Source organism: Aptenodytes patagonicus, chromosome 2 (assembly GCF_965638725.1).
Source record: "Aptenodytes patagonicus chromosome 2, bAptPat1.pri.cur, whole genome shotgun sequence".
NCBI classification, from domain to species: Eukaryota; Metazoa; Chordata; class Aves; order Sphenisciformes; family Spheniscidae; genus Aptenodytes; species Aptenodytes patagonicus.
In genome coordinates this window covers 152,750,899-152,769,339 of record NC_134950.1, presented here as the reverse complement: position 1 = coordinate 152,769,339, position 18,441 = coordinate 152,750,899, and the positions used below count along the sequence as shown (strand labels likewise).

Genomic DNA, 18,441 nt, shown 5'->3' with positions numbered 1-18,441 from the left:
TAAGACTTCTTTGCTTCCCTTTGCCTTTTCTGTTCCACTTTCTGTTAATACTTACTACTGCTCTCAACCCATTTTTCTCTCTTTTTATCCCTTTTTCATTTTATAGACACTGTTCTTCTCAAATTATTTATCCTGCTTCCTTCTACTAACTGTTCTCTATTTCTCTCCTAAAGGGAGTCCTGCTGCTCTCAATATACTTCCTTCAGATATGTCTCCCTTCCCCCCTCCAGCTGTTTAAATCCAACAACTAATTTCAGCTCAAACTCATGGGATTTTTGAATTGTCTCATTCCAACTTCAATTCTGAAAGGTTAGTCGATTTTTAGAGGTTGCAATTTAAAGTGGGATTTCTTGGTTTAATCATGTAGCAAAAATGGGCTGTAATTATGACCCAAAGTCAGATCTTGGCATCAGTGAAAGTGCATCTTAACTGCAAAGTATCAGCAGAAAATGTTGTATTTTGATGTCTGGCATACGGACATGATTACCTTTCAAATAAAAGGAGATTGCAAATATGACCAGCTTTACGTGGCTCTTCGTTTTTCAAACCTGTCATCATATTCCAGAATTTAGACACTTAATTAAGATGTTAAGATCTGCTTTCATATTAAGTAGCTGAAAGTTGCGCATGTAAATTCTTTTTTAGACTTCTTCATACAGATGAATTGAGTTTTAAATGAAGCATAGTACATTTAGATTCTCTGGATATTAATGAGATGAGGGGCTGTTTGTACTTCCAGAATCAGGATGGTTTTATCTGGTTTGCAAAGTGTTTGACCTATGTGCCTAAGCCTGGACATTTTTATGAGAAAACCGGTGTTTTTCAAATGGTGTCTTAGTTTAATTACCTCAAATTGGCATGTCAGATTACTGAATTTAGTATATATACAGGTAAAGTGGGAAAATACCATTTGTTTATTATTTTCAGAGGAAACAAAGTGGAATCCAACTTAGGAAACCGTAGCTTAAAAATAATGTGGTTATACTGTTTATACTCTACAGACATCAGTATTAATTCTTAGATCTTTAATAGAATTCCTGCAACTGAAACTGGAGGTACAGCCTTGTCTGAAAGCATGTTTTTACTTCCTCTAGAAATTGAACTGTTTTTCCATTTGTTTAGGGTTTTTTTTCACTAGAATGCTAAAATGATACGGTAGAGAAAATTAAGACGTTTATACATGTGGACAGAAACTTATAGGCTTACGTATAGATGAATAAATAAATATTAGGTGTGCTTAATTGTAAACGAAGTTTATACCTGTAAATCCATAAATATACGATTTACAAAGAAACACTTGATAACATTGTTATAACTCAGATTTTGAAGGCTTCTTAATCAGTAAGAATGATATTAAAAATAATAATGAAAAGGAAAAGTATGGTGAGTGGAAGATACATGGATAGTTTTCCTCCATAGAAATAGGATAAACTCTTTGGAGAATGCTGTTTCTTGTAGACTTACAGGTGATACAATATACTTGTTCTCATTTTAATTTTGTGTATTTAAATGAGCTCAAAATAAGGAGATTGTTTAAGCGGGGATTTGATTAGAGACTGTATGGTGACTTTACAAGCTTCTAGCACAGTAGGCAAAGTAAAAGAAAGCACCAAGGTGAGAGTTAGAAAATATGATTTCAGAAATAAACAGATATGGAAGTATCATGTAGACTTAAGGGTAAGAGTCAGGAAGTAGATGGAGAGGAAAATAAAATCCAATGATAGAAATTTGAATGAGAAGCAGCAGCTCTGAGTTTTAAGAGGCAGAGAGGAGAAAACATACACTTTTTTGAATGAACTCAAGACATGTGAGGCAGTAAGTATAGTGGGTAGACAAGGAAGCACTAGAATAGTCCTCACATGAAATGGAAAGCTGCATGCCAAGTTTTAGGCGAAAACAATGTATTCTGGAAACGCTGATGTAAGAACTGATAGAATTCGTCAGCTTCTCAGATATTAAGTTCTAAGACACTGGATTTTAATGTAACATAAGTTAGGAACAGTGGAATTGACTGCAGAGACTTTTGAGTTTAAAACTGGATGAATAAAATCTAATATATTCAATTTTCACTATACTGCATTTTTTCCTGAGTGATCACTCCTCCACAGGGAATCAGAGCTCTGAAGTTGAAAAGAGGTGAGAGTTTCAGATTGATAGAAGAATTCAAAATTATTTTCAGAAACATGATAGGTTGAAGTCAAGGATGAAAAGTAATGGAGGAAGAAGTTGGGCTTGGGAATATCATCCAAGGAGAATATGACACCAGCAGGAGAGGTAAGAAACATGGATCCAGAAATTCCTTAATATGTTTGTGATACTGATAACTTTAGCAGATTAAAGAACTAATTGGGAAGAATCCAGAGGGAAGTACAACAGAGGAAGCGGGAATGTGTTTTACTAGGGTGTTTACAAATTAATAGATAGGACTATACAAGAAAGAATGTTTAAGGATGAACGAAAAGAGAGAGTGAACAAAGGAATAGAAGGATGTGGATGTCATGAAGAGAAGGGCTGACTGGCATATGTCTTAGTAAAAAAACATAGCATGAGAACCATACCAGAAGAGTAGACTGTTCATGGCCAATAATTAGAGCTTTTCTGTTCAGTGTGGAAGAGACCATTTAGGACAGGCTGATAAAGGTAAAGGTTGACTTAGAGCTTGAGACAGAAGAGGATGTTCTGGCTCATCAAGTCTAATCCCCTACTAATAGATGCAACAATATCACCTAATCCTGTTCCATGGGTATGCCAAATGCAATCTTTAAACCAAAGTTCAATTTTGAAATGGAATTGGAAAAATTAAATGGAGAAGTAGAGGAAGTATGCAGAATCTGTAGACTTTCTTGAGAAGTTCTCAGCAACCTGTCAGTAGAAGAGAAAGTAAATGCATGTGAATTAAGACTTCTTTAGTGGACAGATGATGGAAGCTAAAAATTGAAAGAATCATGCTAAGAGTCGTTGTTGAAACTGGTGGTGGGGACTGGTGGAAGAGAGGTAAAATACCACATACTTCTATTAGGCAGAACAGTGTGCTTTCTACGTGCATTGCTACCTGTTCTTGTGAAAAGTGTAGTATTCCCATGTTGTTATCCATAGCTGTCTATTTAATTCTCTTAATTATTATATTTTACAAAGTATGATAGTAGACCTCACATTTTGGGGAAGGGCAAGTGAATCTCGGTGGCATAGCTTTTTTTCAGTGAAAACCATGGTGAGCTAAACTAGGAGTGAGATTGATACTTTTCCTTAAGACTTTTGTGATTTCTTCAGTTATTCCTGTGCGGACTAAAGTGACAGAAGATGAGTCATCTCTGTTATTTTGAAATTGTGCAATGCACTTCTGAAAAAGTATAGTAGATGAATTGTTGATAATCAGATTATACATCATAGTTGTTAATTCCATCTTGAGCACAGATTATTACAGAATATTAATCTGTTTTCCATATAGTATCTGAATTGTGGGTTCTAGAAGTGCATTTTTCATCTTCTGGTGTCAAGAAGATATTGTTGAAAATCATCCTGAAAAATATGAATGAACTTCAAAGGAATGTTGCTTGCTAGTCACTTGGAGGAAAGTGCTAGAGGATTATGTGCATTTGGTCAATTCATGTACATCTTTAAAATGAATACATTATTTATAGTTTCCAGAACATAACTAATAAAAAAAGTGACCTCTGAATTGTAATCCATGCACAATGGTGCATTGAAATCTGTTCACAAACAAATCCATTGATATGATCTGTTTCCTCTTCAGCCTCCAGTTGTTTGAAATATATTTACAACTGTTGGTTATTAATCTTGGCATAAACAGGACCATTAGTGCTGCAAAATTCCAAAAACAAGCAACAAAACAAGAATTGTTTAGTAGAAATCTGAATGTTTTTGCTATATGAAGCCATCTCAGTAAATAATTTTGCTAAATCTCTCTACTGTAGGAGTAAGGAAACAGAAGGATTTTATGAGTAAGTTGAAAGCTGGTTGGTAAATGTAATAAACCAATTTATTTTTCTGCCATGTAGCTTTACTACTCATACACCATTACTAAATATTTAAATTATAAAAAACACAACAGCCTGAGGCATCAGACTATAATCAGAGCAGAGAATGGTGTAAAATGTACACTCCTGCTTTGCATAATAACTTATTCAGTATAATTTTACTGTATGGAGCTTGTTTTTTTAAGATCAGTATGAACTTCACATCTGAAAACAGTATGTTGTAATCCTGACGCTGAAAAGAAAGTAATTTCAAAATGTTTTTATTCATTTAACCACACAAAAGAAACAACAAAGTGTATTGCTTGCATTTAATGTGCATCCTAAAACGAAAGAAAATCCACATTAGCTTTTGTACTTACATATTTTCTCTTGGGCAGGCTGTGAGTTCCCTTTATTTTGCTTCACACACACAGTTTAGCTGATGACCATGTCATCTTCTTGATGCTGAGTAGCCATGGAAGAATTACAAATTGGAGCCTACCTGGTAGAATGAATTCCTATCAACTTTAAGGCCAAATTCTGCAATAATTTCACCAGACTGAACTCCAGATTATCTGCGAATTATCAATTTGACATGAAATAAATAGCTTCAGTGTAGGCAAAATGTGGTTTATTTATTTAATTTGAAGAAAGGTTGTGCGTGTACTAGACATTCAAAAACTAAAATATACTCTGTTAACCTTTTTCAGATGCATGGCTTGCAGTCAGCACTGTAGACAGCGAACACCTACCTGTACAGAGAGTTTTGCAGCGTGGCATACTTTTAGAAGCTAATGGGCAACAAACATATGACATTAATTTAGTCCACAAAAGCTACCAGTGTCAGGGATATAGACCTTAAAGTTGTTGCTGTTCTGAGAAATGTGTTCTAGTGACTGTAGCTGGTGCTGCCAAATAGGTGTCTTATGGGCAAGCTAAACATGAGAGATTTGGGACTAGAAATCTACTTCTAGAATTGCCAAAGGGATTTTATCTCTGTGTACTTTTCCATGTCTATGAATGGATAAGATGGCATTTGCATCCTAAAGTAGTAGTATCTTTTTGAGTGAAAGCGCTGTGAAATGCTCAAACCTGCTAAAACTAGTGAGTAAAAGGTCCTTTACAGTTCCAAGCCAAAGATACTCCTCAGTCTTAAGCAGGCACTGATGCTATCTCTGTATCTCTGATGCTTCAGTTATTTCCTGAAACTTAATAAGACCTGAGATGGTTAGGAAGGTGAGGAACAGTGGAAACAGATCATATTTTGTGTGGATAGAATGTTTGGAGATGCTACAATTCACAGTCCTCCTAATTGTGTCTGAATGTTCATTTTCCAAGTGTTAAGACTTGTTTAAAAATATAATATTTTTCATGAAAGAAACAAAAAACACTTCTACGTGCAGCAGTGTCTTACTGCAAAATGTCAGCCTCAGAGACGCTAAAGCTTTTCAGAGAAATAGCTGAAAATGTGTTAGTAGTGGAAGTTGTCCCAAAAGCTTATTCTTGCAACTAGCTGATGATTTTTTTTAAGACATTTACAAAAATGTAATGAGAAGAACAGCAGCCTTATTGGTTACTCTAATAGTAACAGCATGATTCAGGCAACTTTGAGAATCAACTCTCCTGCCAGATTCATCTGTACATCAGGTACAGATAGTGGTTTGGTGTGAAACTAAGACACTGGAAATGGGTCTCTTTTCTGATTGCATCTGCACTGACTGGAACGATGACAGTCTCCGGTTCATTCCTCAGCGACTGCAGTGCCCTCCTGCCAGTCACACTTGCCAGCTCAGCTGCTTCTGAGCATTTCCTAACCTGTCTGTCTTAGCCAAGATGAGACCAGTTACCAGAGACTTCCTATTTGAACGGCTTGAGCTTGCTGGATTCATTTTTTCTGACCCAGATGCAGGCATGCATCTCAGCCTGCCAGTAGCCCCTGCCAGAGGGAGAGTTACAAGCAGCTGGGGACAGCTTGTGGGCAGTAACTTCTTTAGTCAGTACAGATCCTGCTGGAAAAAGAAGTCTGCCCACAGTTGAGGGATCCTCATCACCAAGGGTGCATTACGGCGAGCCTTAGACCCCCCTCATCTTTATCTGAGAGATACTCCTCAGAGGTGTCAGAAGGAGCACGGGTATTTCAACCCTAATTATTTTTGAGAATCAACCTACTTTTCATAGTGTTCTCAGGCAAACTGGAGAAGGCTATACTGTATGTAATAAAATGTGACCTTAAAATTCAGTGTCGTGGAACTTCTCAGGTCTGGAGGCAGACGCTTTCCTTTCTAGGCATCTACAGCTTCCATTTAACGTGATGGCAGAGTTGTGAGATAGGAGAGCTTAAATTCATCACTCGCTCAAGGCTGTCTTGAGTGTAAGGAGGAAGAAAGTGTTTCTAATTTAAGTTATTTTAATTAAAACATACAGTATTTTCCTGTTGGACACCGCTTAGGGGCTTGGAGTGTTACTAATAATATAAGTAGGTGTTAATTTGTGGGCATAGTTCAGGAAAGGTCATAATAAGCCTATCATACAGTCAGTTTATCAAGTTTATCTGCAATGTAAAACTTACTCATACAGGGGTGATCTCCGTAACTGTATGCATCAGATAACACACCTACACACCCCTTACATATGTTAGCACCATCTGAATTCTTACTGATTTTTTTAAGTATGAGTAAGTGTTTCAGTGACTCACATATAAAAGATTTGGGGGAACCAAACAGCTCAGCCGGGGGAGAACTGAGTAGGAAGCAGCCTGATTGCCATGGGGACAGAACGAGAACAGATGTGGCCGTGAAGGCAGAGTGGTACTGAGCTGCGCTGCAGCTCTCCAGCAATATCAAAATATTAAGGCATCTATGGGGCATATTAAAGCAAGCAATTACGTGCCTTGTCAAGATACTTTTATTTTTTATCTATTGTTCCCTGCTTAGATATTGCCTTCCTTTATACTGATTTGTGATTTTTCGCTGTGGAATTCTTTTTTCTAACTGAAAAAATTTTACAGTTTTCCTGCATTGTGGGTTGATACTCTGTTCTTGTGGACTTCAGACCTAATGCAAACTCCACAAGAGGTATTTTCTAATCTTTCTGGAGAAATTTGTCTCCCCAAGGGTCACATTTTTCTAACAAGCTGTAATGTTTTCTTTTGAAAAATGTTTTCCAATTTGAAATAAAAGTTTTTGATTACACTATGCTACAGAGGGTACAGCTACTATGTATAAATGGAGTTTTAGATCTGAAGTTAATTTTTCTTAAGTTTTTTTAATATTTTTTTCATGAGCTTAAATCTTCGGTGTTTTTAAGCAATCCAGGCTTCTGGAACATCTTAACATTTGAGACTGTGGATGTTTTTAGAATTGGTCAGTTTTAGAACAGATTCAAAGCATCAAGGGATTTCATTAAAAGCATTCAAGAGGTCATCTTTTCAAAGAGTTAGATTCTAAAGTTCCCCTGGATACAATATTTGTTGTAAAGCAGTGATTTGTTACAAAGCCTAAAAAATTGAAGTTTAGTCTTAGTAAAATATTTTGTTTCATATTCCGCCAAAAATACAGCAAGCTACTACTAAATTATGACATTTGCAGCAATACTGTATGTCATCGTTAGGAGAGACTACAGTCTATATTTTCAGTCTGCTTCACAGATTTTTACAGTGACAGGGAGATAGTCTCTTACATATAAGAAAGGTCCAGAACATAATGGTTGCTAATCCTGCTGTACAAATAAGTTCTGACGAGTCTGAAAGTACCATGACATGTTTATGCATTGGAAAAATAGCACCTTGATTACTTATTTGGATGCTAATAATACCATCTAGTGTGTGGTTTTTTATATTAAAATCTGAAATGGGGCAAAATTAATTAAAAGAAGCCGGAGGGTTCTAATTTTCCCAAGGAATTCTATGACTCTCTTACTGGCATCTCTTAAATGCTGTTTCTTGAAACACATCATAGCATGTGTGATGTTCATGCGGTGCCACACCCCAGGGGTGCTGTAAGGCATAAAACAAAAAGGTTACTTTAAAGGAATATCGCCATAACAAGAAGTACTGTATTATCGCAGTGCTTATCTGTGTGACAAATACAAAATTCTTTTCCCTCCTCATTTGATAGACAGAAGTTAGAATATTAAATAGGGAAGGGATACTGTAAAATAACCTTGTAAGAAAACTCACAGAGGATATGTGTCTTGTCAAAAGTTTCCAAGCTGTCATGAGCCAAGGGACTAAACAGTGGTATGAAAGAGAGCGCTACTGAGTTGTGAGAGTCAATGATACACTAGACTCCAGATTGCTGAAAGGGATTAAGCATTTGAATTTTTTATCAGTCTCATCTTTTGTGAATTTGCTTACACCTATCTATCTGTTTTCTCAGCCTGTGGCTATTTGACAAATTTGAAGATTCTTCTCCTACCTTCCTTTTATCACCAAATCCTAGGAACTGCTGATAGTCAGGGTCAGAAGGTTAGTACTTTGTGCTTAGTCTAGAGAAAGCTGTTTTCTCTTGTGCTTGCCGAACCCCCCAAGGGACAGGGTTTTTAGTACCAGCTACAAATTCACTATACGATTTTTCACAATGTTCATTTACTTTTGTTCATTACTTTACAACACAGTTAAGGTAAGATGGTACATATGGATCTAGTAGTGTCCCAACTGGCATGCTGAGACCGTCTGTTGATGCTGGGAAACATGACTTCTAGTTCTGCTGCTGTAATGTTCATGCATTTAATGTTAAACAATAATTGGGTAAAAGACAGATACTCCAGTTAACGTGGTCTTGAACCCAAACTGACCTTTTCCTAGCTGAGTCCAGCATAGCTGGCCATAGCATGCTTGATGTCCTTTATGATTTTTGCATTACCATAGCATAGTAACAGGAGGAAGATTTTCCCTACATGCTGAGGAAGAAAAGAAGCCCAAGTCTCCTATTCCAAGAGCGTGGGCTTGTATTACATTATTATCACAAAAGGTGGACACCCTTAGTAATGCCTCCTGGCAGTCCAAAATGAGTACCTGAGTAGGATTATGGCAGTTCTGGAGAGTACACTTCCTAAATTGTTCTTTTGCCTGTAAGTTTTAAATTTTATTTGCCTCCCATCTCTGGAGACAAAGTATGTGGTCTGAACCACATGACTGAACAGCCCTATGAAATTGTTAGTATCTTTTCTCATCCTGGAACATATGCAGATTTTATTTCTATGTTTTAAATATTATTTTACAGAATAAAAAGAAGTTATAGTACAAAGAAACCTCAGACTACACACTGTGGAAACTAACCTGAGTTTTGAGGATATATTGTGTTTCTGATTTATATACGATTTAAAACATTTGGTATCACATGTTCTTGATATCAGGTCTTGCTGATCTTTTTAAGTGTACAGATGCTGTTTGTGCCATATGGTTATATGTGGTTCTGCAGTCTTACTGCCTCATTCTTAAACAAAATAACCCATTGAACCAATACCAAGCAAATACATAAAACTTAATTGCTAAACCAGAAAAGAAAATATGAAATAATTTATTGTCTATAATCCTTATTAGCCAAGTTAACTGGTCTAAATTCTGCTGCAATTTACAACAGTTTGGCCCTTTTCCTGTAGAGTTACTTCATGTTTATGCCAATAAAACTGAAATCATATCTCTGTTTAGAGATTTTAAGGAAAGTTTTACCTGCAATAAAACAATGGGGGTAGATCATGTATGCAGTCATGTTTTTAGAAAATTTTCTTTATTTGAAAATATTTGGAATATCTTTATTCTGTATATCTACAGAATTTATTAATAGGTGGAAATATAGTGTTGAACACATGCTTCCAGCAAATTAGAAGAGTGTAAAGAATTTACAGTTTTTAATATTTGCCCCTAGCAAATATGTTCTTAGTTGCAGGTATAATCTGTATTAACCTGTGTTAACTGCATTAACATTGCATGTGAGTTCACCTTTGTTGATGTCTGAGTGTCCACGTAATTCCAAATGCCTTGACCGGGAAGGGAGAAGCTTCAATGGCAGTTTATGCTTCATTAAATACCAGAGAATCTCCATGGAAGCAACTCCTATAGGGGATGAATTTTCTAGTACCTATTTCAAGATACTTTACCTTCTTTGGATTAAATACAGAGAAGGCATGAAGGAGTCGTGGTACACAAGAAGTTACTGAATGTGTGAACAGATGATTGTAGACAATCTAATTTATTATGCTTAATAACTTACTGTTGCTCTGAGAGTTGTTTAAGCTGAATGATCTGCCTTGCTTTTACAGCAGGGAAGAAACATACACGTGTTACCACAGGTCAGCTGATAAGGAGTACCTTGCTGTCAGTAAGTTTGTTGTTTGCCTTTCTCTGTCCAAAGCCAACTTCCTCATTGCAGAACTTTGGCCTTCCTTGGAACTGAGTAGACTAGCCTGAATTTGAAGCACTTCCAAACCTGTGTGATGGAGCTTTTAGTTAAGGAATAACAACAAGGAAGAAAAAGAATAAAAAAATAAGTGAAATCTTCAAGTTAGTTATATTGTAGATCTAACCATAGAGAAGTAAAGTATGTCTTACACTGTAGTAACTAGAGCTCTGATAGATATACTTACACCAGTTTAAAATTTACTATCACAAGTTATCCTGGCAATAGCAACAAGGCAAATCTCAGTGCAGCATAGTCAATGGTGTGGTTACCAAGCAGCTCAGGAAGGCAGTTTTAAAGCTAAGAGATATACAAAACCATCAGTGCTTCAGTGCAAATGTACCTTTACTGTCCCTGCGGGATAGGTGATGGTCTGACAGTGGCTGTATGCATGTTTACTGTATTTGATTTCCAGTTGGTTCAGCATTGTTGGCTTGTTTGCAAGGTATTCAAAGCACCTCCCACAAATGTATCAGTGACCTGGCACTTGATTATTTTGAATGTGGGTGTGCCCCGGAGGTTGCAGTCTGCCCTTTGGTATACATTTGATTCTTGGGAAGGGAAGGCATGCTTTCCAGTCTTTACTGGGAAGCGATCCATATCATTCCCACTCATTTGCACAAGTCTCCAGCTTGACAGTACTTACTAGTTGTCCTCTGAATGTTGCTACTTAAGCCTGGATAGTCCTTCTAGTTGCCAGCCCATGTTCTGACCTACACTCTTGAGGTCCTTTGTTCTTAGCTGTTGTTCTTTAGAGAAGAAACCCAAAATGATATCGGTTCAAGTGTATGTTGCTTGTAAATACAGCATCTTATGTATTACCGCTCCACCGATGTTCTTCTTACTTCTGCTGATACACTGAGGATAATTTCATAGCCTATACTTTATATATCAGTTTGACTTTACCTAGTAGTCAAAATAAGTCAACAGATGATGTAGATGCCATACTGACACTTCCCTGACCAACATATTCATATATTGAAGTACTTCTCAGGAGGCAGGCTGCAAAGGCATTAAGTTTCATACTAGGGTGTTAGCATCCAAACTGGAACATCAAAATTTTCATTTTAATTATTATGTTCATGGCTGAGATGGTAGAGCATGGTCATGTAGCAAAAGGTATAATAGTTATTGAATAGTATATAATTTCAAAGCAGAAGTCTTTATAATTGAAGATACATCTATCTAAACTCTGCCAACACCTGCAATTAATTTCTTCAATGCTGTTTTTTAAATGCAGAAAGCTTGGTTATATTATGAATCAGTTTGCTGTAGCTAAGTCACACAGAAGTAATAATTTTCTATTTCAAAGTTGTGTGAGAGACATTGCTTCTGTGGTTTCATTTTTGAAAGATATTAACTGGAAAGTAATTTCTTGTCATATCTGCTCTGTTTTCACTGGAGCATTATGTTTTTTCTTAACTGAAAAACATATCTGTAATACGTGTTAATTTGTATGCCAGAGTATACAGTTCTGCTTGGGGTTTCTGTCATTTTCAATTTCTGTTGCAGCAGTGTATTGTAGCCATGTCTCTGAAAACATATATCCATTTCATAAGTCAATTTTGTCCATATGATGTTTCAAAGTCATTTGAAACTTTTCTTTACTGTATGAACTACCAAGAATTTTGTTCAAATCCTCATCATTCATTAATTTGGTAAATGTCTTCTCCTCTTTGGCTTTAATGCCATCCACCTTGTTCCCTCAGTGCCATTCAAAATGTAGCTGTTCAGATCACCTTCAAAGTTACTGTTAGTGTAGCCTACCCAGTTGCTGTCCTTCCTCCAGTATCAAATGCAAGTTATTGTTTTACCGAGGTTCGTTGAGACTCCATTCTTGATGATCATGAACCCCCCCCCATGAAATCCAATTGTTTTCATTATTCAGTGGGTAAATCCTATAGGTAAATTTATATTTCTTCTCTAAGAAGTTTAGAGTGTAGAGCTCTATTAATCATCCAGTGTAATGTTTTTGTAAAAAATCTGCGAAGACTGGTTGCTAATATTTTTTTCGTGACATAAGTTGGAAGAAATATTAGATCGGTTGTATCTTTTGAAATCTCTCCTCAAATATATTTCACCTAGATTAAAATGAAACCTTTGAGTAAACATGCAGGCAAATTATCCTGGAGTGGTACCAAGGAGAATTGTGTTAAATGTTTGTGTGAGACAGAGCCTGAGTGGGTAGTTCAGGATGTTACTAATGGAAAATAGTCCAGATCATTGCTTCTTATGTGCCTGTGGTAAAAGCGGTTGAAAATAATTTCTTTCGGAGTGCTCAGTGAGGTTTTCAGGAAGAAAATACTGATCTCATCTCTTAAGCTGGGATTCATCTCACCTAACTTCAGATTTCTTACAGTTAGATGTCTAGGTGTAAGTTATTTGCTCTAGATTTCCCATATGGTGAAATAGATGATTTACGTGATCAATCTTGTTTTCTCCATTGGTTATGAAGGGAGGCCAGGATGCATAGATTTAGATGTCTTAACTTTCAGATACCTGAATTAGGAACAGAGTAATCCTGTCTTTAATGAAGACATTTCAAGGTCATGGGTCACCCTGTGAGAACAGAAGCAGCATAGATCACGTGCAGTTAATGACAGCCTTAACGGAAATAAAAAGGTGAGGCCAAAGTGAATGTGGAGACTGAACTGTGCTTTAGTGGACATGTCACACCAAACCTGTCGGTGAAGTGGTGCTTGACTCTTGTTTTTCAAACTCTGCCAACTGTGGATATGTCAGAAACTTTACAGGCAGTAATTCTGTCCTAACCATTTCACTTAGCCATTAGGGAAGGATAAGGGAAGCCTTAGAGATACCCTTTGTTCAACAGCTTAAGGTTCCAAGGGACAATTGAAAGTGGTGGTCTGTCAATCACTTCTTTTTGATCAAAACCTTCCTGGAAAACCCAGTTGTAGGAGATGGCATGACGGTGCGAAGTAAGAGAGCTGTCCTCATGGGAATCCTCAGGTTGGGGGATCTGCTGTATCACCCAAGTGGCAGAAAGCAAAGTAGAACAGGCCTGATGGTCACATCCTTCTTTGTTAAGAGTTTCCCTGATGAATTTTGGGAGAAAGAATTAGTCACATTTTTTTGAAGAAATTCCATATGAACTCTGCAGACTATAGTAACTAGGTGTGTGATAATGACCTGGTGTCCATATTTCATAATTTATAGTTATGCATTTAAACTGTTATGTTAGAGCTACTTTTTTGCCATGATTAAAGAATCTTTCTTTCACTGAGCCCAGTATTAATGTACTCCAGATTCTCTTTCTTTAGAAGAGTAACAGATGTTCACAGTTTGGTGCAATTTTCAGATGAGCAATGCTGTTTATAATAAATTTTCCTGAGACCACCCAACTCATTTCACTTGTAACTTGAACTATGTCCAAGTGTTGATCTCAGGAGATGTAAAAGAGATGTAATAATTCTGTGCCCCACCCAGTTCAAAAGACATGACTTACTATAGATGGAATTTAAACATCTATACTTCCAATCAACATAGAAAGTCAAAGTTTTACCTTGCATGCTGTGAAAAATGGAGGTGGAAATAGCAACATTCTTGCTTTCATTCATCAAGTATTCATAGGATCTGAAGATGTATATTGACAAGGTCTGAATGAAATAAAATTATAAACCAAACATGAACAGGTGAAAAAGCACAACACAGCAAATAAAAACAAAGAAATTGAGATTTATCCTGGAAAATGCAGATTTATTAAACACAGAAAAAAATCAGAAATGCAGTATTAAATATAGCTTGGGATGAGGTGTAGGGATGCGACACAGTGCATCATGTCTTGTTAGAAACAGCTGCAATAAATTTTGTGCTGCATTAAACCAAAACATAGTGTGATTTTGATATGTCTCTATCCGGGACGTTATATTTAGTGTCAAGCAAAAATTGTGTTGATAGGGTTTAGGGATATTAGAAAGCAAGTGTTGAGGAGCTTTGGGTGACAGAAAGTGAACCTTTAATTCATGTCTCTGCATTTATAAGAAGTCCTAGAGACTCAATCATATCAGTTTTATCAAGGTATGGAACAACTCCCAAAGGAAAAAAGCAGCTCTGAATGACTTGAGACCATGAAAATTAAGCAAACGGTTCTGAATTGACAGTAATTGGTACTGAATGAAACAGATTTTTTTTTTTTCCTGACTTTTATTGTACTTTATACTTAACATTTTGTGCAGTGTTATTTTGAGATTATAAACGGAGAACTCACAAAAAAGCATTGAAGGGTTCCTATGGCAACCATAGTGTGCACATTATCTATATGAACATTACGATTACAGTAATGTGACATCGTGGTATTGAGTCTTGCTGTTTGGCAGGTATGTGTTTTACAATATGAGTTAATTGATTAATGTAGAGATAGTTATAAATGGCATTAAAATCAATGATCTGAAATTTTTTTTGCAAGAGAATTGCTCTACTGCGTGATGCAATTAATTTCATTAAATTTCTTGAAAGCACCTTGGCTGGAGGGTTCTGAGCTGCATTTTTCTATATGGTTCTTAGGCACAGTGAATACTCAGCCCTGTCCTCTGACAGCAATCGTTCTCCAGTCAGCACACGAGGATTTTCATAATTGTGTGCAGTTGTGTCACAACAGCCAATGTACAAATATGCAGATTGACGGGATGCTGTGATCCCCCGGCTCTCAATGGCCTTTGTGTTTGCTTAACTGCTTGCCAGCAATGAAGATGCTATTTCAGCATCTTCCTTTCAGCTGGAGCCAGAAGTACCAAATGCAAAGGAAACAGTGCTGCTGTGAAGACTGCTGAAAGAGGGTTTTTTTTAGTTAAAAGTAAATAAATTCATTAATCATTGCACCTCACTGTTATCTTTTTTTCCCTCTCTTTTTCAACTAGCAACTAAGGGCAAACTGCCTCTTCAGTAATTCTTGTGTGTTGGTTGTTAATGAAATTCCAGACTTTCTCATTTGGAAATGAAAAAATATTTTGTCACTGCCTTGGTTACGCATGCCGTGGTAGATATTAGAAACTATCTGCTTTTTATAGTCTTATAATAGTCTTGACCTGAATATGTCCCTGACTTTTGAAGAGTGACCTGTCTTGCTCCACAACAAAAGGCTTACGCTTTTAAGCCTGAACTTAAAATCTTCTCTATCTCCACTTTTTCTTTAGTTTTAAAATAATCTTCTGAGGAAATAAGTTGCTTGGTTTGTTTTGTTTTTTTCTTTCTGTTTTCCTTTACAAAAATAAGAGAAATGTTGAAACTTATATTAGAAAACATATGGGATGTAACCTTCATTACTGCTCTAGCTCTGTTTCCCAGGAAACGAATAAGAGCAGCATGAAAAGGATCTAAAGCTCCTAGATTTGGTGCAGAAAAAGTGAAGGCAGGTCTAAAAACTGTCTTTTAAGGCAATGACTGCTAAGGACCTCTTAAAAAGCTGTGGTGTGAGAGTTTTTGGGGGAGTGGACTCTGAGTAAAAGGGGAGCATTTTGATGGGTCTGCAGGATGCAAACCTGGAGAAATTGTCATCTGGGCAATTCTGCAACCTTTACTTACAGTTACTCAGGAAGGCTGTATTAATTTAGACAATCCATTCCCATGGGGACCACGAATAGTTCCTGGGGTTGTCAGATTGCTTGTGATCAAGTGGCTGCAAAGGTGCCTTGGATGTCCCTGGACTTCTGCCACCTGGGCTGTGAGCGTGGGCAGATGCAGTTTCCATCTGCACAGGCATGCAGCTGTAACTGTGCCGCATGGCAGGCGCATGCGTGCTACCTCTGCTGGTGCTGCTTTTTGAGGGGAAGAAGAGCTATAAACCCCTTAGCCCAGTATATCCTCACCTCCCTTATAAATCCTGCTGTTCCATTATTTATTCATGGAAAAACATTTGACTTCAGAGCACTGGATTTATGAAATAAAAGCAAAGTATTGCATTTTTGTCAGTTGTTTGTAATGATAAAGCTTCCTGATGTTACTAGTAAACTACAGTGTCACGTTGTGGTACTGCACCTATTATTAAAATTGGAATAACGCTGTCTTCCTATGGGTAGGGAAATGAGATTAGCACATATGCACCAATTTGGCAAAAACCCCACATTAACTATACTTAGTTTTGCTCTTGCTTTCTCTGGGAAGTTCATATAGCCTGGCCATAACTGTATAGTTTTTAATTTGCTACCTTCTTTTGTCTTCCCTTAAAAGTAGGGCTTCCGTATATCTCCCTTATGTGATCTTAACTTTGCGTGCTGCTGATAATGAATTTCAACTAGAGCTGGTTGAGAATTTTCCATCAGAACGAATTTCAGCTAGAAATGTCTGTAAAACAAATTTATCAAAAAAAGTTTTACTGATTTTTTTGAAAAAATACCTTCTCTAATAGGAAAATCAAAGCATACTATTCTGTTGTGTTTAGTTTGACCGGATTGACAGTATTTTATTTTACGAAATTGACCTCAGGATTTTATCTTTGAGTTAGTTGAAAAAGCAAAACCAAAACTCTTTAAACGGTATGGCACACTGGAACTATTCTTGATAACAAGTGATAATTTTTGCAAAACTTTTTTCCTCCGAAAAAAATACTGAGTGAATTTCTTCAAAAATAGCTGAGTTGTCTGTGTGAATGACAGATGTAAGCACATTTTGCCTGTGTTTCTAAAGACTGTTCTGAAAAAAGAATGTGATTACAGGTGTTTGGTCAAGTGTTGAGATGCTCCTGTCCTCCTGTTGTGAAAGGGATGAATACGTTACTCAACACTTGTCATATTAAGAAATAGCAAGCAAGGGAACATTATTTATTTAAAAAAGAAAGATGCAACTTATTCTAGTTCAGTAGAGCCTGGAGCTTGATGTTAGCTTAAATATAACCAGGAGATGATAGAAGCCACAGGAACAAGTGAGAATGTGGTTTTGTCATACACCAGTGCTAACAAGCATTAGAAAATATTGATAACCAAGACTGTGAAAGATGCAAAAAAAGTTAACATATTTATACTTTTATTTTATACAGTTATATCCAACTTCAGAGTTTTGTCTTTCTTCTTTCAGAATGATCAGTCTATGCAAGATATGCAGATAATGGGAGGAGATGATCTTTCAAAGCTGACTGGAAAGGTTTGTTAATTTTAAATTTAAGAAAGAAAATACATCCACTAGAAACACTTGAGAAAAGCTGTGTAATTTTGCACATGGTCTGTCAGATACTAATACTGGAATCAAAGAAATTTATTAATCTCTATTAAATTGCTGTAATGCCATTGCTTTCAGATTGCAGATGCCCCAAAAGGTCAGAATGTAGCCCCTCCATCCTAGTGTAGGGATTTCCCAGCAGTTATACATGTACCATCAGTGAGATTGTGGGCAAAATTTGTGCTGGAATGCTTCCCCTGAGCTTGTTTATGTCTTGGAGCCTTGTTTTTTCTGCCTTCGATGGGTGCATGCAAGCAAACTGCACATTGAGTATCCCTGTTGAGTTCAGCATAGAGGACTTTAATACAATTTTGCCTACTGCACAAAGTTCAGTTGTGGAACCTGTCACTCAGATAATCAAATGGGATTTTTTTTATTTCAACATCAGGCTGGCTGTATGACTGAATTTGCTTTGCACTATGCTTGAACATTGTGGTAATGAAAGAGAGTGGTTTGAGTCAGTGAAGAGGCTATTTTAATCCAACCATGGTAATACAAAGCAGTACTTTGAAGAGGAAGGAAGGCTGATTTCATTAGGCAAATGGTCTATGTGGAAAATGGTCAGAAATGGATTCTTTACTTATGCATTAAGGCAACATAATACTTATCTTGTTATTTGTACTGTACGTGCAGTTACTCTTTTATTAGCTGGCACTAAATTATATCAGTTTCTTCAAAGCACTCAAATGTAGCACTAGCAAACTCATTTGTTTTGTTGTACTATAGCACACAAGAAAAAGAAGAGAAAAACTTAACTTCAAATATTTCATTAATATTAAATAGGTTTTGATGCAACTAGAACTTAAATGAAAAAAATGCTGTTAGAATATTTTAGTGATATGTATGTCCTCGATTTGCACTTCTAAATACTCCTGCAGGGTGTTTGTTTCCAAATT

The 18,441-nt window shown here is 36.6% G+C and overlaps 1 protein-coding gene across 3 annotated transcripts in view; it reads left to right on the top strand.

Annotated features, from left to right (window-relative positions):
* The window catches only part of PRTFDC1 (phosphoribosyl transferase domain containing 1), a 49,018-nt gene that overhangs the window by 9,564 nt on the left and 21,013 nt on the right, over nucleotides 1-18,441 (top strand). For all 3 annotated transcript variants that reach the window (XM_076331717.1, XM_076331718.1, XM_076331715.1), the window contains exon 4: nucleotides 17,405-17,470. In XM_076331717.1, the coding sequence (XP_076187832.1) occupies nucleotides 17,405-17,470 (66 nt within the window). The remainder of the gene's footprint in view (nucleotides 1-17,404; nucleotides 17,471-18,441) is intronic.